Source organism: Corvus hawaiiensis, chromosome 7 (assembly GCF_020740725.1).
Source record: "Corvus hawaiiensis isolate bCorHaw1 chromosome 7, bCorHaw1.pri.cur, whole genome shotgun sequence".
Taxonomy (NCBI): Eukaryota; Metazoa; Chordata; class Aves; order Passeriformes; family Corvidae; genus Corvus; species Corvus hawaiiensis.
The window spans coordinates 5,766,153-5,789,942 of record NC_063219.1 but is presented as its reverse complement, the minus strand read 5'-3'; the positions used below and the strand labels follow the sequence as shown (position 1 = coordinate 5,789,942).

At 42.7% G+C, this 23,790-nt stretch overlaps 1 protein-coding gene across 7 annotated transcripts in view; it reads right to left on the bottom strand.

Moving 5' to 3' along the window:
- LOC125328686 (protein unc-80 homolog) overlaps window positions 1-22,199 on the bottom strand; it is a 139,735-nt gene extending 117,536 nt beyond the window's left edge. For 2 of the 7 annotated variants that reach the window (XM_048309730.1, XM_048309731.1), the window contains exons 1-8: window positions 21,721-22,199; window positions 20,376-20,424; window positions 12,068-12,224; window positions 10,872-11,170; window positions 8,228-8,351; window positions 6,344-6,417; window positions 5,703-5,842; window positions 1,909-2,170 (exon numbers count right to left, since the gene is read on the bottom strand). In XM_048309730.1, coding sequence (XP_048165687.1) covers window positions 1,909-2,170; window positions 5,703-5,842; window positions 6,344-6,417; window positions 8,228-8,351; window positions 10,872-11,170; window positions 12,068-12,224; window positions 20,376-20,424; window positions 21,721-21,812 — 1,197 coding nt within the window. In that variant the 5' untranslated portion in view covers window positions 21,813-22,199. The remainder of the gene's footprint in view (window positions 1-1,908; window positions 2,171-5,702; window positions 5,843-6,343; window positions 6,418-8,227; window positions 8,352-10,871; window positions 11,171-12,067; window positions 12,225-20,375; window positions 20,425-21,720) is intronic. The other 5 variants (XM_048309725.1, XM_048309726.1, XM_048309727.1 and 2 more) reach the window with 3 other exon arrangements.
- Between the last annotated feature and the right edge of the window lie 1,591 nt (window positions 22,200-23,790).

Sequence of the window (23,790 nt, the reverse complement as noted above, 5' to 3'; positions counted from 1 at the left end):
ACCAGCACCAGTTGGTTAGTACTCAGATGGAATCTAAACCCTTCGAAAATTGGTGGGGTGGGCCCAAAGAACTGGTTGAGGGGTTGGGGGAAAACTTCCCCTGGTGTCATTTCCTCACAGAAGGTACCATTTTTAACATAACCCCAAAAACATGCGCTCAGTGTGTGATAGCCGTTTATCCATGTACCCACATTCCGGAGGAAGTTAAAAACCCATGAATTCCTCACCTCCTCAACCCATAGCGCAAGCTGGATAACAGCAATGGTAGCCTTAGTCAGAGGACTCATATTTAGGTAAGGAGCTGCAAAGGGGAAGAATATAGCCACGGCCACATGTCACCTGAACCAGGGTAAACTAGACCACATAGTGCTGCCTAACAAGGTTCCAATATCCAGCACACAAAATTAAGTTATCCAGGAACTGTTATTCCTTTTTCACCTCTCCCTCTTAATGCCCTCAGGACCCACGGTTGGGCGCCAAGATCTGTCTTGGTTTGAAAGACAGGTGTCTGCTAAGGAAGGCAGAAGTCTCCCTTGGAATGGCAGATGCAACCCCCTTCCCTCCAAGTCATTATAATTTTGAAATCAAGGGGCTTTTTAGGCAAAGATGTGGGAAATAGGAATAACAGTTCTTTACTATTATATATCTATATGTGTATAACAAGTCAAACAAACAACAATAACTATGGCAGTAACAGAAAACAGAACCACAAACCCAGTCCCAGCCTTCTCGGCTGTCAGGCCCTTTCCCCTTGGGTGCAGTTCCGCTCGCAGCCGGCAGGGGCGCTGGCAGCTCCCAGTGAGCAGGACAGGTGCAATGGTTCCCCCGCGGCTGCAGGGGGTGCTCCGGGGAGCACGCGGCACTGGTGCCCTGGGATCCCTGGGAGGGATGGAACAAAGATGCTTCACAAACCCCTGGGCAGCTGATCCCGGTGTCTGGCTAGACCCTCGGGAACGGCAGGCTGGAACGGCAGGGACAAGCACAAATCCCGGAGGGCAGACGAGGTGTATCCAAACAGGGACCCCCCCCAGAGGTCTGGGCAGGCAGGGCGAGCACGGCTACAATGTAGTGAAGGCTCGAAACAACGGCGGGGCAGGGCTGGCCACGGCCCAGCTCCTAGCGGGGCAGGGAAGGTGGCTTTGGGATCCCGGGGCTTTCCAGCACAAGGAAAAGCAGCTGAAGAAAGCAGACTCCTCTCTGTCCAAACACTGGAGACCCAACTGCCCACACACCCAGGTGAAACAAAAAGGAGCAGCCAGGTCTTTTGTTTTTCTTAAGCACCCAGCTATTTGTTCCCCTAGCAACATGTATTGGGGGGGGGGGGGGGGGAAATTCCTTTAACAGAAAAAAAACCCTCAAAAAAACCAGGAGAGCTCCTAAAAACCCCAACAGTTATGCAATAAGAATAACAGCAGAAGAAGTAACAACATGGAGAGCTTTTGCTCACTGCCACTGTTTGCCAAGTCTAAGTCAATATTTTAATTCAAGTGTTTGTCTAAAGTGTGCAATACAGCAGCAAATGCAGTTTCTTTTCTCTCATTTGAGGGAGTACACCAGAGAAGCTCAGTGGGTCCTGACCATTACACTGTAATAAAAAGGCATTGGTAACCATTTCTTCTGACAACTACATTAGTATATTCTCACACTAAAAACTGATATTATCCTAGTTCACCCTAGATTAATTATCCCCAATCAACACTCCAGATCTTAGCAGTTACCAGCTCTGACCCTCTGCATCAGATTCTGCCTCCAAAACACTCATTGTTCTCAGGGTCTATTTTTGAATCAATGCAAGTATCTGACCTCTGTGCAAGTGAGTCAAAGCTGTGCCTATCACTACTTGTTCAGCAATCACTTCATAGCATCACCACAAATGTAGTTATCTTCTTATTGATGGCAACTGCTTACCTGGGTTTTATGGGTGTTCACCAGAGAGGGTGCAGCAGCCACCATGGAGCTGCTGCGAGGCCTTGGCAAAGGAGTAATCTCTGGCTCGGGTGGCTTCTCTGGTTTTTCCTGTAGCATGTGCCTCAGTCTTTGCAGGTAGTACATCAGTGACCACTGTGTGCCCTCCTCAGACCAGTGTGGTTGCAGCAGGCAGCGCAGCACAGCCACATCGAAGTATGTAGCATAGCGAGACTTCTGGCATGGTGGAATCACCAAGGACACCCTGTTCCAAAAAGCAGGAGTAGAAATGTTAGTCATCAGACTCCTTAGGCCTTCTTAGATACACGGCTCTCTGCATAAAGAACTGACTCTTTGAGACCAAGGTACCTAACTGAGGAAAGCATTATTGAAGAAACATAAGTGGATATTTAGCTTTCAGTTCCCCAGAGGACTCCAGTACATGCTGTTAAGTGTTTTCTTGGATAGGGTTGCTTTCTTAAACTGTGATCTGAAGATAAGCCTCCAGTACGTGTGGTAACTGAATAATTTGCTCAGCAGGAAACAGACAACCCTAGAGCATCTGCTGTTCTGATACTAGTAATATATACTTAGAAATGGTTTACATTTGCACATGTCAGGCCTTACTTAAGAAAAAGCAGGCAAAGCAGCTAAGTTAGTTAACCCTTTAAGCTCATTAAATTGATTCCTATTATAAGTGAAAGTTACTGTTATGGACATTCTTTGCCGAGGCGTTCTAGAGAAAAGCGCCTTTTTAAGCCCTCCCTATAATTTTCTTGCCCTATTAATTTCCCAATGGATTTTAATATGGAATTTCCTAAGTATTGTAGAAATTAATGCACACAAAAGCAACACATCTGTAGTGAGCATCAAAAATGAGAATCTAGAAATTTCAGATTTCAAAGGCATCATATGTCATTCATAGCCAATCTTTTTGCAATAAAATGCCCCAAACTTTATATTCCTAATCTTTTACACCACTTCTCTTCCAGAGGAGTACAAATGGCCTGATCTACCCTCTGTACGGTCACTATCTGTCAGAAGACAATCCATCAGAAAAGCAAGTGAAAGGGAGTCAGAGGAATGGGAATCACATGGCAAGAGAAGGTATGAAATCCTGGGGGTGGGGCAGGAACTCTGGAAATATTTTTTTTTTTGTCTGCTGAATACACATTTTGAATGTTTCCATACTGTGTGAGAACATACATCTGTGTCCTGCTTATTTCTGGGATTTTAGGATTCTATAAAAATTAAGAACACTTTCATGCACTATATTCTCTGGCATTTGAGAATCATCACAAGAACATCAAGTTTGTGCTTTGTTTTTTGTTAAAAGCCATTTTTATTAACAACTCTGCAAAACAGCATGCAAAGAGTGTGGACAGGACATCCCCATCTCCAGCTAGGTAGCACCACATTCTAAACAGATGGGTCCAAGGCCACACTCCAGAAAAGCCTTAGGGAACAGCAGCAGTACTGACCAGTGGGACCTCTGAGTGCTCAAGTGAAGTGCATGTGTTAAGCACTTTTCTGGATCTCTGCCCTGTGCATCCAAGGCATGTATGGAACTGGCATAGGAGAAAGAAGTGTGCAATGAACATTGACACCAACTGGAATCACATGAACCCTGCTCCATCTTACATGCTTGGAAACAGGGAACAGGTGTAAAGGCTGGGCTTGGATCAACGCATGGATCTAGAGCTCAATGCTGCAAGAGCTGGTTTGCTGCCAGCCTCACAGGCCAATGCTAGAGGCACCAGCCTGTCTGTGTCAGCATATACCACACTATACGAAATACACAGATTCAAAGTTTCTCCCTTAGTGCTGTATTCCAGCTAAAAAGGCTGCAAGTTTGACAACTTTGAAATAAGCTGTTATAAAAACCTGAAAAACTGAATTAGGAAGAAGAAAACAATGCGAAATGGGAATATACTGTAACATTTTCCCCACAAACTTGATGTGAAGGGTGGTTTTGTCAAAGTCTAGGTTGTGTCACATAGATTTAGCCTGCAAAAACCCAGACGTATACTCAAAGTATCCCAGCAAAGGAAATAAAACCCGTCATCCCAGGAGCAATTGTGAAAGGTGATTGCTCCCTGGTCTCTGCAAGACCCTGAGCAGTGTTTGGGCCTAAATAGTTTTTCATGCTCCCCTATCTGTGGCACAGGCAAACCTGAGGCATGACACAGGCTGGAGCAAGGCATGATCTCCTTATGAAATATTTGTAACTCAAGTCATTCCTGCAAAGTCTATTTCCCAGGCAGCCTGTTCAAGACAGCAGCTGGATAAAGGGCTGTGGCTTTATTTGCTTCAGGGTTAAACTGTATCATCTCTATATGAAGAATTACACGGAGTGGAGGAGTGACAGCTAGGATCAGGACAAGCCATTTGTTTAAACAGTTTCTGAAGAACCAGAAATTAAACTCTGTACTTCATTTAGAGGAAAATCTAGTGCTTGTATAATCAGCTCATGGTTGCCTGCGGCTTCAGGGAAAGTGGAAATATAGTCTTCCTTCAACCCCTGGCCAAGGACAAAGGAATACTTTGGCTGTTGGTAAGCGGAGTAAACAACATTTGTTTCCCAGTTGTCTGTTGCTTGGCAACCAAAGCTCCCTGTACAGTTTTAACTCATTAATTAGTCCTGCAAATGAGGAGGCATAATGGTCTCTTCAAAGCCTGTCTGAAGCCTCATCCCCATGGCAACCACCAGACCCTGCTTGACAAATTGATCACCTGATCCTGTCTTCTTAAAAGGTTGCTTGTTTTTTTTTACAGCTGTGCACTCTCTGAGCAGTAGTGTTCACACATAGAAAGGCAGCTCTGTCCCCACCTTCAGTTTTACTGGCTCACATTAATACAAATCAAATAAAGATCCAGAACTGACAACAGGCTTGATAAAAAATCCCAAGGGAAACTTCCTGATGGGATGAGAGCCTTAACGAATAGCTTTTTCCTTTGCACCAGTGAAAGGATGCCCTGAGCTCCCATTTGAGAGATCAGAGCTGTTCCTAGATGATATCCAGAAAATCACTCCATCCTATACTTCTTCTGTCACTGTATTTCTCAAAAGAGATGCAACAGGACCAAAGTTTTCAGAAGAAGTTTAAGTGACACTCCTAAATCAATAGAGACTTAAAATTATAGCACTCCCTCTCCAAAATCTCTGAAAATACTCATCACCTTGATTTACTTTATGGCACTACTGAGTGTCCAGCACTACTGAAAATCTAGTTCTACCTTTATGTGCCCAAATCTAGATGAATTTATTGGCGCCAAGCTGGAAAATCCCAGCCTGAGCACTGCAGGACAAGCTGGAAGCATGTTTGCAAGGCTGTGGTTCTTTGTTATTCTGTTCCTTTGGGTCAGTAGTCTAAAGCCAGCTATGCAGCAGGATGCAAAGGAGGCATAATGAAAGCAAGGGAGAGAGGCTTGCAAAAATTCTTTGCTAGGGGGAAAGAAAATCTGATCAGAAGGAAACCAGAAAATATACCAGTTGCCTGAAGCTGAATCCAGCCTAGAAGGCGTGAACCTGCTGGTTATTTTTTGAGCCTTTAATTATAAGAAATGAACATTCTAGAAAAGATAAAAGACTGTCCCAACAGTCCAGCTAGAGATTTCTCCAAAGAAAGCAGCACTGAGTAACAAGTGCTGCCACCTTTTTCATCACCCAGAACTGAGATTTGTTGAATTAACAATTTGATACAAACATCCAGCACCCTCAGCATGTACAGACGAGTGCATTCAAGATTCTACCACTGAATCACATGAGCCCAAGTTTCTGCTGAAGGTCTTTGTACCTGGGATGTGCAGTACCTCTCTCCTGAGAGGTTTGGGAGGATACACTTCCATCCAAGGAATTTCCAGGATGACATGCTGAAACAGAAGCCTTTGGAGGTAGAGAATCTGACTGTGTTGTCTCACAAACCACCTGCAGTCCCTTTGGATTGGTGTAAAAAAGAAAACAGGTGTATATAAATATATTTATCTCTCCCATATTAGTTTTATAACTGCCATTTGAGCTCAGACATGACCATTACTTACACTATAATACCATGAAAAGACTGATCAAGCCTGCGGCTTATTAATACAAGGCACTGTACAGTCAAAGGGTACATTGTACATTGTACAAGGCTCTTGCCCAGGAGAATGATTTGGGAGGGAAGGGACCTTAAAATCAAGCTCCAACCCTCCTGCCATACACAAGATCAGGCTTCCATCCTATAAGACAGGATAAGGCCAAGGACATCCAAATAGCTATACCCCATACCCTTTGGTTCCACAGCAAATAAGGTTGGGAGCCTTAGATGTGAAGAGCTGTGAATAACTAATTTCTGGAGATGGAATACTTTAGGGCGGAAACTGCAAGCTCTCTTTCAATATTTATTACCCCTCCCTCAGCACCTCATTCAAGCTTGTTAAACCTTAGCATAGAATTTACCTCAGTACGTCCACTGTCCAGATTAGGGGATTCACAAGTCACGCTCTGATTATTCGTGGGAGAACTCCTCTTGGCTGAGAAGATAAGTCAAGGCAGGACATTTCAGAAAACGCCTCCTACATTATAATGCACTTATTATAAAATATTATAATACAAGGATAAGCCAGACAACAAAACCAGCATCTATCTGCTGCAGACTTCCTAGGCACTAGTCACAGCCATAAAAAGAAAATATGACTGGCTTAGTTTTTTCAGTTTTCTCCATTGTGTTGTCAACAACACTGTCTACTGAAAATCTCTATTTCTTTAAAATTAAATCTGAATATAAATTTCATCCTAAATCCATTTTCCATCCATTGTGTTTTCCTGTGCAGACTAGTGACTTTTATTTTGGAGTCCTTCATCCCATTTGTACATATATTCAGGTCCTTTTCTAGGTTACATCACTCAGAGTGTATTGTGATTTCCAATTTGCCAAATGCCTTCAGCACAGGAAATACATGGACGTCACACAGAAAGTCTGATCTGTAATACAAGGGCATCACACAGACTAGGATGACAAGTCTTGAAATCCTGTTGAAAGTTGTGCAGATACGACTTTAAATCACACCGACTCCAAAACAAATATTGCAAAGCTTCATTAGATTTTTAAAATTTGTTGTTTGGAGGAAAATTTAAGTAAATTTCACTTTCTTTTTTCCCAGTTTGAGACAATGCTAAGATAGCAGCATCTAAAGACATAAAAGACCTCATCCCAATTAGTATTTCTGTCCTGCTGAAAAAACTTTCAAAACGTAATGGAGCATTTTCCTTTCAGACTTTACTCCTGAAGTCATTTTTAGGGACTTTCTGACCACACACAGACCTATAGAAAAAATTCCAATAGTCAAAGAAAACTTAGGACTAATTCCCTTTGTTAGTGCCAGGGCTGAAATACTATATTTTAGTTCTAGAAGTTGAAGCAGAGGGACGAAGAGCATGATGTCAAAGACTGTTTTAAATCATTTGGAAGACTCGAATCTTTTTAATTCTGGACTGTCCCAGTAGATCTACAAAGTCTTCAGAACAAAATATGACATCTAAAATGACCCATTATCAGAAGAATCTAATTTTGTGAATTACATTTTCACTATGGTTAAAATTATAGCTCCATGCTTTTGAGAACTGGAAGCAATGCTACAGCAGTTTACCCCGCTCACTTTCAATTCACTACCTTGCAGGAATTACAAAAAACTGTTGTCTAAAACATAACAGTAAAAAAGTTTCTTTAGGACTAGGCCAGACAAAAAGACTTGGAAGCCAAAGCTTTGGAAGCCTAAGCACCCAACTCCAGTCTCACTATGGCTGAAGCACAAAGGAAGAGCAACTCTATCCAGTATGCAAAAGTGAATTTACAACCTAGGCCTTCATTGGACTCTCTTGAAACTACCTTTTCTAATTTCGTAACATGCTGGAAATCAAATTTTAAATAGTAGAAGAACCACCTGTGTGCTCTTCACTGTTCATTTTTGTCCAGTGCCAGTTTGGGAAAGATTTCCTTGCTCATGTCAGGCTACGGAGAGATACTGTCTTTGCCCTTCTAAGCAACTAAGGAAGTTAAGGCTAACAGAAATTATATGAGGCTGACAGAAATTGTAACTCTACTGAAAAGTTATTAATTTCCTATTTGTGATGGTTCTCCCATCTCCTATTTAATTATTATGCAAATGTCAGTTGACTCTGAGGGGAAACAACCTTAAACTACTCTAAGGTTTGACAAGCTCCTGAAGGATCAACATACTCCTTCATATACAGTGGCTAGAGAATGTAAGGGCAGCATCAGGCAAACAAAGGGAAAGGTTTCCCATATCTCAGGAGCTACATTACCATAGCAAAGTCACAGACCTGTAACAATGTTCCTGATGGGTTTTACAAGAGCATTGAAGGCAGAAACTTCAGGCTGCCTGTGTTCCCACATTGGCTGCCAAATAACAAGGCCACTAGCCAACCGGAATGTCAGGTCAGACTCCTAAAAAGAAAAACATGTTTTTTCAATTGTTTCCAGTCTATGAAGACTGTCATTTCTCCGATACACAGAAATAAGTGATACCATGTGCAGTTCTCCAATCAGTATATGCTAACTCAAGGGCTACTGACAATACTCAGCAGGCTCAATACATGTCAACTATGGCTAGTAAAAAATCATGGGGAAATTTCAGTACAAAAATATACAATTTTTTTTTCCAAATGAAATTTCTCTTCTAGTTAATGAACCCTGTTTCTCCCAGGACATTAAGTGGTAATAGAAAAGGCCATTCCTGTCACAAAGTATCTCTCTTAATTATACACAACCACTTTATGTTTAGCATTCAGGCTCAACTTTGAGATTTACACTCTAAGACTTGACCTTCTTCCCCAAAGAATAAGAATACTAAATATTAAAGCATTACTTAGAAATCGAGGAAACATGTAACAGATTTCTATGAAGTAGTGGTATATACTACTGTTCTCATTAGCATTGTTAGTACCTGAACTCTGTCGATACATAGAGACACTGCTACTATTTACACTTGTGCTATCACTATTTTACATATGCAAGCAGCTAAAATCATATAAATTAGTACACAAGTAAATCTTAGCAGGATCAAGGGGCAGCTATGCACTTACTTCACCTAAGGTCAGATCTACATTTAGGAGACACAGATGTCACTACAGCCCCAGCTATCCCCATCTGGCAAACAAACATGGTAAAAGCAGTTTTGGTGGCATAATTATAGGTGCACAACAGTTTCCTACTGACATAGCCCCAGATGCCTTGGCAATTGGAATGGATGATGCAGACAGAGCTAAAGGAATGGTAGGAACCGACTTCTTGTAGCTCTCCAGCCCTTCTCTTCCCTACCCTCTGTTAGTGCTCTCTCATCATAATCAACTCACAAGTTTGGCTTAAACTAAGCTTTGTTTTATTTACTATTTTTACTAATAGTGGCTTGCAAGGCTTTAAGACCTGGTAGCAGTAACACTGCATTTTCACTTTGCACTCCTAGCTTGTGGTGACATGCCAACACTTCCACCTGCAGCTATGCAGTTACAGAATTACATGCATCCCCCAAAGCCTGATTTAAAAACACTTTGCTCAAGACACAAATCCTCCCAGAAGTTCGTAATTCAATAATTTAGGTCTGTCTATGCAAACGTATCATCTTCCTTAATCTAATGCATTACTATGGTTACTTGATCAGGTAGTATCCTTCCCCTGAGACTTACAAGTGACACAGAGAGGACAAAGCTCACTTAGTGAACTAGTTACATGCCTCATTTAACTTCTTTCCTGCACTTCGTTTTGATGACAAAAATGTGCATGTTTTAATGGGCTCTTCAATGTTCATCACCACAGTATTCCAGAAATCTCAGGAATTTTTAAGGTAAACTTGAGATACTGTTATTAACCTCATCTTGTAAACAGCACGCCAGAAAGATTTTTATAAAAAGTTGGAACTCCAATCTGTAATAGCAAAGATCTACGTTCAGTTTCATTTCATTTATTCAAACGGCAGCCTGCATTTTTTGTATAGTGCTTGGAAGAATTCAGTATTTCCTCCTGTCCTGTCCCAGTGGCCTACAGAGAACTAGCAAAGAAGTATGCAAAATTTGGACTAAGTAAATTTAACACTACTGTACAGTAACTCAGTAGCAGAAGTTAAGAAAGAATCTAGTTCTCCAGTCTTGCTTTCACCTGCCTTAATCAAAAGACTATCCTGTATCTCCTGTTCCTTCTTACCTTCTTCAACTGTTGCAGCTTAGAAGGCAGTATTAGAACAGATAACAGCCCCATCACTTCATGACTTTATAGCCCTTTTTTCAAGGACTTGCTCTTTTCTGAGGCCTAGCTGGAAACATAAAGGCTAAATGGCAGCCTCCTAGAGGCAGGAGTCACCATGCAGAAAAAGTCTTTTCATCACATCACTCTGCAAAGCTGATGCACTCAGCATAAAATTAACAGAGGAACCCCAGTAGACAGGAGGCCTGCAGCCTGCTTCATACTTCAGAGCAGAGCAAAGGAATGTTCCATTGCCTCTGCCACTGCCATGCTTAAAACACTGTCCTGGTAATTAGCATCAAGATGATTAGCAATGACAACAACAAATCCCAAGGGCAGCCCCAAGGTGGAATTCCTGAAAATCTAGCAAGGCATTTCTGAGCAATGGTTGAGAATCACTGCAGCAAGTTAAAGCCCACTATCCTTTCTGCAGTTTTCAGTATCCCAGAGACTTCACAGGGGCCACATATCTTTGGCACTCCCACAGGCTAAAAGTGGCTCACTTCGTATTTTTTTGTCTTTCTGCCTGCCTAACGCTGTGGTGATTGTTCATGTCACTGGAAGGATTTCTTCTCAATGGCAGCAGTATTCTGCCAGCTTGATAAAACATTGCCAGTAGAACCCCAGTGTACACTGTAGGCTGAATTAACTAACAATCACAAAGGCAGAATCATTCCTTTCCTGCTTAGAGCTGTCTCCACACAAGAACCCCATCAGTGTATCACTTACTTTAATCCTGTGGACGAGGGGAGCAAAGAGGAACACAAATAGCTCTACTGTGGCCATGGAATTCTGGAAGACCTTCCTTCTGTTATTCTCCTCCTCATCAGTCATGACGCTGGGCCAGGGATGTCCTGGTGATCCTTGGTTTATAGCCTGGTGGATAAAGGCACTACTGCTCCCTCCCCAACTAGAGCCTCTCTCTCCTCCAAATCGGTCATTGCTGCAGTCTTGAGGAGCCTCCAGCAGCATCCAGTGAAGAGTGTGAAGAAGCTTTGTTTCAGCTACTCCAAGCTTATCCTGATGCCCTGTGTGGAAAAATGCATCAAAGTATCTCATAGGGTTTCAGTTAATGATACTGTTGAGATTGTTTTAGAGTCGCACTGGAGGCTGGACATCCAACTCCCAGATAAGCATTTGAAAATTAAAATTCTACAACTAAAAGCACCAGCATTCTGTCTCATTATGTTTGAAACCTCCTAAATCAGAAGCCTCCATTTACTTCACAGCATTTGGAGTTCAGTCTCTGCAATGTCAGCCACAGGGCATGGACAGCAGCATGGACATGGAGTAGTCCCAAAAGAAACTCACTCAACAGTCTGGTCTGTTTGACTTGGTTGAATAAGACAAAATGCCAGTGAGCACTGCAAGGTGCCCAAGCTATACCTTGTTAATGTTCCCTACTGGCATTCCTGCTGAAATCACTGCTGAAATCAGCACAAAAGTAAGTAAATTAAGTTGGATTTGGATTTGCCTCTCTACTGTCTGATTGACTATCTGCTGCGAGTCACATACATTGGTCTAAATAAAAAGAATAATAGGACGAAAAAAAACCCAAAACTGAAGATATTAAAAGTTCCTGCTGCAACGGATCACTGCAGCATGCCTTCAAAGAAATACGTATTCCTTCGAGGAACCCATGGCTGCTGGATGCTAAAGCAAGTTCTATTACTGCTGGTAAATAGCTAGGAAAATGTCATGAACTACTCTGACTCTTTAGCTCATTAGATCACTAACTTTACTGGGGAAGCTTTCACAGATTACCATTCTATAAATGAGAAAGACAATTGTCAAGAAAGACAATCCCCAGAAGAAACTACATAGAATTCTAAGGATTTAGAATTATGTTTGCACCCTGAGCAGCAATCTGTCATATTTTAACTGATAACTTCAGTAATGGAAAACAACCTCACATGAGCACTAACCTAGCTTATTCCGGTTGGAAAGCAATGTTGCAGTGCAGTGCAGCACATGAGGGAGCGCAGCTTGGACAAGTTCCCAGCGAGAAATGCTCTGGATGGCTTCAGAGAGAGCTGGAGAAAGGCCATGCAGCTTGTTTTCTACCAAAACTCTTTCAAAAGACTGAAAGTAAGAACAAAGAAAAAAAGACATTGTGTCTACTTCTGCACATTCCTTCCACTACATGAACATTCTGTTTTAAAAACCTCTAATCTCTAATTGTACAACTACAGCACATCTTATAATATTTTTCCTGAAAAATACAGACCATAACGAAAGCTCAGTAGACATATGGACATACTTGACTAAGAAATGAATGGACCATGCAATATATTTTCTGCAATAGAAGAGAATTGAATCCAGTGTCATCTGTATATTAATAAGTGCTGACATCAAGCCAGACTTGCAGCTGTGCTGGGTAAAGCCAGTAATCCTGATTTACAGTTTTGCTGGGCATGCCAGTAATCCTGTTAGAAGTTACAGGAACTAGGAAAGCCTGTATTTGTGGAGCTGAGTGCTGGATATTCTTAAACACATGTGCTCTTTCAGTTTAGTGTAACATAAAGGGCAACCCTCTAAAGGCATATGGGCCTTAGGAAATGTTTTCCCTCGCTGTCACAAAAAATTATCAGTGTACAAAATTTTTTGTCGAGCTATGATGTAATAGTTTTGTGAACAGTTACAGAGCTGACGGCTGAAGCAAGTTCATTATTTCCACATCAAGCATCACAAAATAAGGCTATCTGCCTCTAAAATCCCTAAGAAAGCTCCTTATTGCTAGTTGTTCCCACCGTTTCAATAAATTGCTGCTCTGATCAAAGATCTCATCATAGGTTACAAGTGCAGTTATATTCAGTGGTGGCCAGTGAGCCTATGTTACAAGGGATAGAGAGTTCTCAGTAAGACAATTCCCTAGTACCACAAGAACCTCTTAGGTTACGGTGACCAGAAAGGCTTCTCCCAGGATGCATTGTTCTGTTATGGTAATCTATCCCAGTTTGGATTCCCTGGTTGGCTGTTAGCCTCTACCCCCTCGCTGCTTCCCCCTCGCTTCCCCATAGGTCCCTGTTCCCTAATCCCGCCTTTTTCCCACCCCCGGATAAAACCCTGAGTTCTCCATTGTTCTTGTCTTTGCCTCTGGAAACCTTCACAGTGTAGAAGCAATAAACTGCTCCTGTGGAACGCCGTGCAAAGACCCTTCCCATCTCTTTGCCGTCAACTTTATACTGAAGCTATCTGTGCGTTTGTGTGTGCACGCATGTGTGAGGGTATTTAGCAGATTTAGCGGCTTAGCTGTGGAGACGCTGTTTAGAGATCATTGCACATTGCACTCCGGCACAGGACCCCACAGAGCCAGAGGGCTTAGTAATAATATTCCTTCACTGAAGTACCTATAGCAAAGATAATGACAATGCATATCCTTGCCATAAACCAGCTTAGCCTCAGGGCTACCTATTTGCTCACAAGCTGTTTCACCAATTTTATCAAGCTCTGGGCAAACAAGTAACTGTTGCCCAAAAGATGTTTCAAAGACCCTCATTCCACATTCATAAAGCTTATCCTGCAACACTAGTCATAGTAATTTTTTCCTTTTGAGGAAAATTGAGGGGGTGGTCATAAGAACAGACTTGGTTACAAAGAAGAGCAAAATGAGCATGTCAAAACATGCTCTCCTGAACGAGCAACCACTCCCAAGCATGGCATGCTAACTTGTGGTAACAGGCACTCTCCTGCCTGTCCCAGCAGCTGGGCACACTTTTTCTCTTGGTTTGTGGCCCTGTTTGCTGGTGTGGGCAGACACGAGCTTCTCTACCAAGAGGCCAGGTGTCCTGATGCAAGCATTGTGCTGCACCACTGTAGTTTTATGGCATCCAGTTCTGCTCTGGCCAGCACGGAGGCACAGAAACATGCATCTATCCATTATACGGGACTAAGACTATGCCAACAAAACGAACCCTGAAATACTGTCAATAACCATCAGAGCTACCAACAAATATCAGTGTGCAGAAGGCCACACTAGAAACCCCAGGTTGCAGTCAGAAAATGTAATACACTTTCCTTATGGACCAATGGCTGAAATTGGAGGGCATTTGCTGTAGTATGTGAAAAAACCATTGTCTGCCTGAGGATTAGTCAAAAATCATGTGCAATGGATCACATTTTCAGCAATCTGTGTTTCTTAGCAGCAGGAGTGGATAACCTGCCTACCAGGGAAGGGATGCTTCAAGTCACTCTTACAACAATCTGCTGGGGGCCACAGTGTCTGAAAGGAAAACAGTCTCTTCCTTTTAATCCTATCAGTTCAGTAATGGGAGCAAAATGAAGGGATAGCTGATGCTTAGAAAGCCTGGACAGGCCAGGGAACAAAGCACCCATAGTAAGGCCTAACTATTCTGTTCAAGTCAGGATTCACAGTAGCACTCTGAGAGCACATTAGTATAAAGACAACAGAGATTTAGAATCAGTATCCCAGCCAAGGGATTACTACAGAACAAAAGGGGGGGAGTAAATGCAGCAAAGTATCCACAGAAGCAGAACAAGGGGTGCATGGTTACAAATACCACAAAGTTTGAAAGAGCCACTGAAAAACATGAGGTTTTACTTATTTTTATCAAAATGGGACAGGGAACACTCCTTACTCGTTGCTCCAGCCCACACACTCCTATTTCCACTCATCCATCAGCTTTGGGGCTCACTGAATCCTTCACTCAGCCAAGCTAAGACTCTACAAAGCCAAAAGGAAGGCCAGCATACAGGTAAGTGGTTCCTACCAGGTTAGTGAGCTGAATTAGCTCACCAAAAGGCTGCCAAGCACCAGTGCTGACCGAGGCTTATTAAATTGAATGATCTCACCTCCAGTACAAAAGCCAAACCATAACCTCACACTTCAGTAGAGTTGACAAAGCTATTCAGTTTGCAGGGCAAGGGGAGAAAAAAAATCACTGCGAGCACCATCATTTTTCTGAAGTGTGACAGAAGACACATTGCTGTTCCCTGGCTTTCCATTCAAGGTCTCATTCCTGGGTACTTCAATGGCATCAGGTAGAAAGTTCCCCAGCAATTGCCTTCTGCAAGCTCTGACCCACAGTCCGCCTGCTTCAGAAACTCAAGAGGCAGCTAAGGAGGTTGCCATTTTATCTTTAGATTGGGCTTGTATTTATCATAACATTTTGGGCTTCTGAGCCCTCGTGAAGATTTCCCTTGTGGCTAGCCACCAGATTCTTCTGTTCTTTCCTGGCCTGAGCAGAAAGCTAAATATTTCTGTACCACAATGAAAGATTAGCTTCTGGAATAGCTTATGTGATCACAAGCATCTGAGACATAAGTACTGTATGTTGCCAGAAAAACGCAAACACAAAAGCTGCTCTATGGAAACCATTGAGTGTCCATGCCTGCTACAGGCACTGCCTGGTACAAAACTGCTATTGTGGATGTACTGTCAGCACACTAACTAATTGGCACTAAGCCCCACACTGATAACTCACAAGCAAACCAACAGGAACATGCAGTTCTTTGGACAAGTGTTCCTGTGGAATTTGCCTGGAGTTCTCCATAAAGGTGCAGCTTCTGTCTATACCAGATATTCAAGATGCAAAGTCCTGTGTTGCTCCTGGAGAGCCTCCTTTTCGGTCTGCTATGGCTCTACTCTGTCAGGACCTGCTATAGGGAATATATAGACATTGGGGCAGAAGATCTCATTTTCACCCTGCATGAACTAAGCAACTGCTGCTACAGCTGAGAGGAGTTCCATGCTTAAAATAAGAAGGCTGAATGAGAATGTCTGAACAAGCTCCCTGTAAGGGAGTCAGAAGACAGGCTGTCATACTGTCAGGCTGTGGGTATGTCTAGAGCCACAGCCTCAGGGCTCAGGGCCGCAGCTGGGCTAAGAAAACAGCTACCTACCTATAGCAGGCTTGTTCATGCCTGCAACATCCCCCACACCAAAGGCAGATGAAGAACGTCTGCCAAGGGGATAGTAAGGAAAGTCAGTGCCTTGGCTGGAGAAACAGTCCCTTTCAGCAGTGCTCTGTGTATGTGTTCAGCTCCCTCAGGACCACTTACACTAGCATTTTTCCTTTTAGCCTAGTGGTGACAGCTGTTTCCCAGGGAGTGGCAGCCAGCCTTGTCTGGCTGCCTTCCCACTGCTGCTGTTCTCCTTTTACCTTCATCTCTACCAAGAACCAAAGGCACTGCCAAATACCTTGTGACCAGGATCAGCCTGTGTGCCACTGTCTGCTCTGTCCTGTACTTCTTGTCTAGGCATCTTCAGGCTATCTGTTCCCATTCCAGCAGCATTTTTGCTGGGCTTTGTCATGGTTTCCTAAACAGCTTTGCTTGAGTTGCATGAACTTCCCCTGCTCTAAGCCCAGGGAAGCTGTACTTGCAGTGAATTGCCTAAGGCAGGAAGAGGTCAGCCAGCGGTTGACTGAGGGTGCCCAGAGGTTGCCAGGGGTTCCCAGAGGTTATCTTGGGAAGCTCAGCACCTCCTGTTACATCCTCTCAGGAGTGCCAGGGAATATCCCAACAGATTTGCACATGAAAAAAAAAAAAAATTAAAGAGCAGGGCCCAGTGCTTAACCCAGTGCATGTTCAGAAGGACCATGGCAGAAACACAGAGAAATGGTTAGTGGTTCTTGAACTGCACTTGAGTCCTTGGTGGGGACCTTACTGCCCTGTCATTACAAAGCTCAGTCTCCATCATGGAGGAAAGCTGAGACCACTGCTGAAGTCACTTCAGACTGACTGGAAAGAGCTGAAAGTACAGACAGAAAGGCAGGTCCACTGAGCAAGGAAGAATTCCTAGAAAGATCTAGGAACCTAGGAGTTCATAGCACAAGGGATGGTTAAGACTCCATTTTTTACTATACAAAGCAATAGTATAAACATTCACAAGTAATGAAACACAGATGCCAAACATTTTACTTACAGAAGTTCAGTTTTCTGCAACCATGTCCATTAGCTGGATAAAATAAACATGGCCTTTTTCTGAACTTTGTTCCGTATCTATACTTTAATTATTCATAATAGCAAAACATGTAATTACATTTTTAAAAACAAGCAAAAAAACAAGCTAACAAAAAACCCCCAAACAAACTGTCTTGGTTTGAGACCAATTTGGAGGAAGCTGTCCGAAATGAACGTCCCTCTGTTAGAAGGCAGTTTTCAGCAGCCCCTCCCCCACCAGGTTTGCAAAGAAATTCCTTGGAGGAAAGTGAAAAAAAAAAAAAAAAAAAAAAAAAAAAAAAAAAAAAAAAAAGCTGTTTATTTAACAAGTAAAGTGCATGCAGGCATGGAAAAAAGAATGATGTTAAATAATAAAACCTCTCACTGTGGAGAAAACCTGGTGAATTCAGAGTCCTTTGTAGGTGTGGCTCTGCTCTCTCCCTGGAGCTGGGGTTTGGCATGGGCCCCCGGGCCGCAGTGTACAGCCTCCTGGTGATGTTCTGGTGTTGCTGAACAGTCCAGAAGAGAAGAAGAAAAAGCCAAAGTCCCAGGGAAAAAAACCTCAACTTTCTTGCTTCAGCTAGCAGGCTAGCTAAAAAGCGAAGAAGTTTAACTCTCCGCCTCTTTCCTGGTAAACAGAGCCAAAAGCTGGCTAAAAGCAGGAAGGTGCTTTGCTCTGCTCTGTAGCAGCAGGAATGCAGGGGAGTGTGTGTCCTTGAACACAAGACCGCTTGGCTCTCTTTTTTTTTCTCCTTTCTCTTGGACCCAGCTTAAAGACACAGAAAGGCACAGTATTCATGTCTGGCACAGAGCAGGTTGATAGGGGATACAGCATCAGAGTCACCCCAAGACACAAACAAACAAAAAACCAAACAGAAAAGAGGGAAACTTTGAATTTGCAGGATCCTTCAGAAAACTTTTGAGTTCTTCCATGGCCAATGCAATCCAGAGTAGAAGAATTTAAACATATCTTTGAGTTACTTACCATCACCCCAAAAACACATTAGCTTTGTACAGCACTCACATGGCATTCCTGTGAGGTCATTTACAGCTTTGAGTCATGCACATTAGGAATGGCTTTGTGTCAGGGCAGAACAACTTCAGAATGGGGAGGAGGAAGAACATCAAATCCATACTGAGGCGCAAACATATTTAGATGTTGTAAGACAATGTATGGGGGGATGGTATTTATCTTCAGCTTAAAGGCTACTATTCATAGACCAATTGAAGTAAGTGTGTAAGTGTGATGGTTCAGGTAAAGACAAAAATGCAATTAAAGAGCCAGTTTTTTCCTCAAGTATTATGGTATAAAGCAAAGCTCTACGAAGCAATACAATATACTCTTGCAGACCAGATGGTGTACTCACTGAATCTCAGCCTCCAACATCTGCTTCCTCAATGCACAACATGCAGCAAGTTCTACTGCAGCAAGTTTAGAGCCAAGAATTATAATAGAATACTGCACAATGTTGTGTCATATGCATTGCCAGATGGTTGACAGACTACAGACATGCCTACAACAATTCTGGCTAGAGAATTATAGAAGGACACATCATGTAAACAGGTGCACAGCATTTTTAGGCACACTAAATAATATAGGGGTGTTAGACAGTCAGCAGGAGGTTTCAGAAGACAAGTACCTGTCAAGTTCCAGAAACCTTGTCTCATCCATGCACTCAGCATTCTGCTGTCCCAATGGATAATAGAGAATGTGTTGATGTGGGCAGACATTCCTGTGCACCAGCAGGTAGAGGAAACGGATGAAAGAGAAGGCAACAGATGTTGCCAGTTCAGGCTGTATCCCACAAATTTCTCAGAACTACATCCCACCTTTGAAAATTGTCTACCATAATTTAATGATTATGTTAAGAACTGGAGAATATTCAAGTTCTTCATCCAAATTTATTGGAAATTTATTGGATCTTTATGAAATGCCTTTTTTCAGAGCTCCTCTTCTCTTGGCTGAAGCATGTGATTTATGTTGTCTCACAGTTTAGGGGTTTTTTGGGCATTGCTTGTTTTTTACACTTAGTAATTTCTGGTATGTGCTCACAGAAGAAAGATGCTTTAGAATTAGCCTCGGGGACCTGATGCCAACAGTACAGCAGGAAGCAAAGGAAGTCACAGACAGATAGGTACATCATAGAGAAGGCACAGAGAAGGAAGCTCTGTCCCTCTATGCAACAGTAACAGGTATGAGCCCACAGATGATGCCACATCCTCAGATTAGAGGTGCTCCAAGACATCACTCCTGCACACTGCCGAGGCTCCTGGCAAAGGATATAAGGCAATAAGCTCCATTTTCCAGCCTCTCAACAACCAGGAACTGTCCGTGGGCATTAACCAGTGATGATTCTTTTTGCTGCATGGGCTAGAATTGAAATACATTTTACTCACCCAAGTACACACTAAGCCAGCAGTCCTCTATCTCTATTTGGTATCTAGCAAAAACCATGAAAAATGTATGTATTTCTTGGAAGAAAATGACTCAGCAACAGATAAAGCTTCTCCAGCTTAATGTCTTGTGAGAAGGAAGTCAGAAAATTGCTGCAGAGTGACCTAAGAACTTTAAACTATTAAGATACATGTCCAGACCAAATTTTTCCACTCTGTCAAGTTTGGCTGCAACTGACTACTGTATTTTAAGTAATCCAAAGACCAGCAACCATTCAAGAAATTCTGAAATTCTCTAGATACCCATCTTATTTGAACTTGCTTCATGTCTTCCCTTTTTCCTCCTTTTTGGCAGTAATTTGAGGCTTTATTTGAAGTACATTTAGAAATAAGAGTTATTTGTATCTGCATAATAGCCTCTCCTTAATCATGCTGATAAGATATTCTCTCTCTCATTTCCAGTAGAAGTGTTTCCCATCTTGCACAATGGTAAAAGTATTGCTCAAAGCCTGTTAGTATTGCTTAGATTTTCCATATTTTAAGCTTGAAAAACCTTCAGCAATCGCAAACTGAAATGACATCAATCTCATGCAAAAGTACATCCACACAGGATGAACTGCAAGGTTGGACCCAGATTGTCACAGCTCAGTTTGTCTACGTCATTATTTAATTACTACAGTGTTACTAATTAATTACTTATTACTAATATCCAAATAAATTATTTTTGTTGTGTCTAAAGATACACATGATATGCAAATTTTCTAGACGGGAAGAATTTAAAATCCTTCATGTGATAAAAGTACAAAATGAAGCTGAATGAACTAAATCCACTTCTGGTATAAGCTGAGAAGCTTGCTGATCAGCCACTCTGGTTAGATTGACTTGCATGAAAAGTTAGTTACCAATAAGAGTTGAAAAAGAGACACATGTACATACCACACAGGAAGCTTCATATTGTTTCCCCAGTTTAGGTCTTAAAAATGCACTGAAAGAAAGGAGAAGCAGCATTAGAGACCCAGTACATGAAAGTGTAATTTTCTTAGCTATTTTTAGGATTTTTCTCATGTCAGAAGGTTGTCAAAAGGCTGAGAAACTTAATGTAAAGGAAGACATAAGCCAAAACTATGTTCAGATACCTGTTGATGACATCTGATAAATGCTGTTATCTTTCCAGAAGACAAAGTGCCCACCCCGATATGTCAACAGGCATTTAATTCAGCCCACAAATTCTTAGGGATAAAATCTTCCATCAGACAATTTTCAGCCATTTTACCTCAGTGAAAGATTTTCAACATATTCTGTTTTAAATTTGTTGAATATTACTGAATTGTGCCTTGCCTCTATTTTAAGCTAGAGATCCATGTGCCAGCTCTGTATTAAATATTTTTCTGCACAGCTGCTGATGTGGAAGGCTTATGGTGAAGTACAGGCCTGTATGCTGTATGTAGAGAACGCCTACCCTCTGCTATCATTCTCCTCTGGAATGAGATCAGAGTAAATATTAAAAAAATAATCAGGTCACCTGATTGCAGGCAATTTTTTTTGTTTGTTTTGGGCTTTTTAAATTTTATTTTGAAGGACACTGACTGTGGCATAAGGGGATTTTGTGACTGAGGCCTTAAATTAGAGCCACAACCTTAAAATCCTCCAACCTCCCCCACAGTGTTTTCAGTTTAAAATTCTATTAGGGCAGGAGACTGACAGGGTTCACAAGGAACATAAAGCCTCAGCCATACATTCAGCTAGTCCCTCACACATCTCCAAATCCTCACTCTCCAATCCTGTGAAATTAGACTTTGACATATCTGTTTGCATGTTGACCTCTCAAAGCATAGATTACACTTCCAGGATGGCTGCAAATACAGATAGAAGCAAAGCTGCAGGTCTGGTGCAGCACTGACAGATGCTGCTTCTGGCACAAGAGCTCTGTGAGTTCTCTTAAAAGATGGGGGATAGGGGGCGGGATGGACGGGATGGGGAGCATGAACAGGGAGGAAGGGAAAGGTGCATCGAGAAACATAGACATGGATGCTTTAAAAGTCAAATCAAGAAGCTGACTTGGACTGCCACTCCGTTAAGCTGCCTTGAGACCTCCTCACATACCCGATACACACAAATTGCTCTATACTGAGTGCAGTTTTTTTCATGTCTTCATGTTGCAGCTGCAGTATAATAACTGCATCCTCCCTGCCACTGGGCAGCAGCTGGCCCGCACCCCCCTCCGCACTTCTACTGCCCTGTTGCAGCTGTATCCCAAGTGCCCAGGGCTTTCTGCTCTTACCTGGTTTGCCTCCATAGGAACGTCTGGATGGGCAGAGGGATGCCACGGCCACTCTCCTGCTCCTGGCCCTCTGAGCTTTTCCTTTTCACCATAATGCTGATTACAGCTGCTGCAGTCTCAGCAGACGCACCAGTCGGGATCTCCCACGGCTGCCTCTCGCTCTCTGCAACTCTTTACCCTCTCCCCTCCATTCCCTGCAGCCCACCCCCTCCCTCAACTCCGCTGGTGCAAAATGGCTGCAGAAGGCAGGGAAGAAAATAGGGGGAGCGAAGATGTCCGCGTCCTTCAGCTTCCTCCTTGCCTTCAGCACCTCCCTCTGTGGACAGCTCCCCGCGCCCAGAGCCCAGAGAGGGCGGGCGGTGACGAGGGAAGGCGAGCGGGCGGTGCAGAGGCGGCGAAGGCACCGCCCCGCCAAACTTCCCGCACCACGCCGGGAACAACAAGCCCCGCAGCAACAGGGCTGCTGCCGCCTCTCCCCATCGCCACCGCCGCAAAGTTGGGAAGCCCTGCCAGTCCGCAGCGAGAGGGATTCGCAGAGCATCCCGGAGCCTGCTGGGTCGGGAGAGCGACTTGTCCCTCCACCCTCTTTCCTTCACCCAACCCCCCCGCCCCCCCGTTTCTCCGGCCCGCCGTCTGTCTTTCTTTCTTCCTTTCTTTCTTCCTTCCTTCCCTCCCTCCTTCCTTCCCCCCCTCCTTCCCTCCCAAATGGCGACAGAAGGGAAGCAAGTCATAAACCCTCTCTGAATGTGAAAATTGGTGGTTGGGAGCAGAGGAACTTTGGGGTAGTTATTCCACAGATTTTTCTCACACAGAAGAGCTGAGACAGAGGTGGAGAGGATGGAAAGTGCCGAAGCAGATTTACTGGTGTTTCCAATTAGACACCATACTGATTTGACTAATACAAGCATATGTTTGAGTCAGGTTTGCTGGAAATATTTCTCAGGCACTGTTAGATTAGCTCTCCTTCTCTACCTAACAATATCAGAGGATTGTATACTACAACAAATAATGAATAGAATAAAATGAAAGACCAATGCAAGTTCATCCCAAACAGTTTTCACAGAAAAAAAAGTTACATTCTGCTGCTTATATGAAAATACTGAAAATTTAGAGAGATGCTCGAACAAACCAAGGCCCTACTTCTTCCTGTTTTTCAATCTTCCTACTTAATGCTAGGCACCTAAAGATTCACCAAGATCATTCCTTCCTGATCATTCCTTCCTTCACCTGAACAGATGAAAACCGCCTATTTACTTCCTTAGGAGTACTTTATGAAAGAGGTTTGCTGAAAAATCCAGTGCCACTACTTAGATAATTTGAATTTACTCCCACTTGAGATAATGTTTTTTCTGTACTGCCCAAGACAGTACTTCCTTGCAGTGACTTAGGCCAGTTTGCTCTCCAATCAGGGAGAACAGGACCTTGTGATCTACATTTTGCTTAAATCCCCCTCTTGAACAAAAGGACTATTAAGACAACTAACTAGAAGGTAATCTGTTAAATAAAACAAATACATTTGCAACCAAAAAGTTTTGTATAATTAAAATCACTAATCTCCCTGAGCACTGAAATGCTGAACCAGTTGGCTTTGTTCATATTGTCTGATGGGGTTCTTTGCTAGCAGTAACTTGTGCACAGAAGTATGGCCTTTTCATTAATAGGATTACCTTGTTCAGACAGGAAAGCTTTTAATTACCATGTTCTTTTCTTCCATTAAGTGCAATCAGACAGGAACAAAATTATTTTGATTTCTAAAATATTGTAAGAACTAATACAGAGAGAAGATAGTTACAACAAATTACTTCTAAATGCAAGGTATGTATTAAGTTTACCCACTCCACACCCCCTCAAATGAATCCAGGACTTTTGTCTTCTTGTTTGGGCAGTTTGGAAAGGAAATTTAAGCTTTAATTTCTTCCAGAATGCCGCTCAACAGTCAGCAGTGAAACACTATGCAGTAGGAGTAATTAACTTATTTTAAAATAATTGGGTTTTTTCCAGTCCTGTAATGTGCTATGAAATTATTGACTAAAGCATAGCCTGTTACGCAGCAAGAACTCTGAGGTCTAA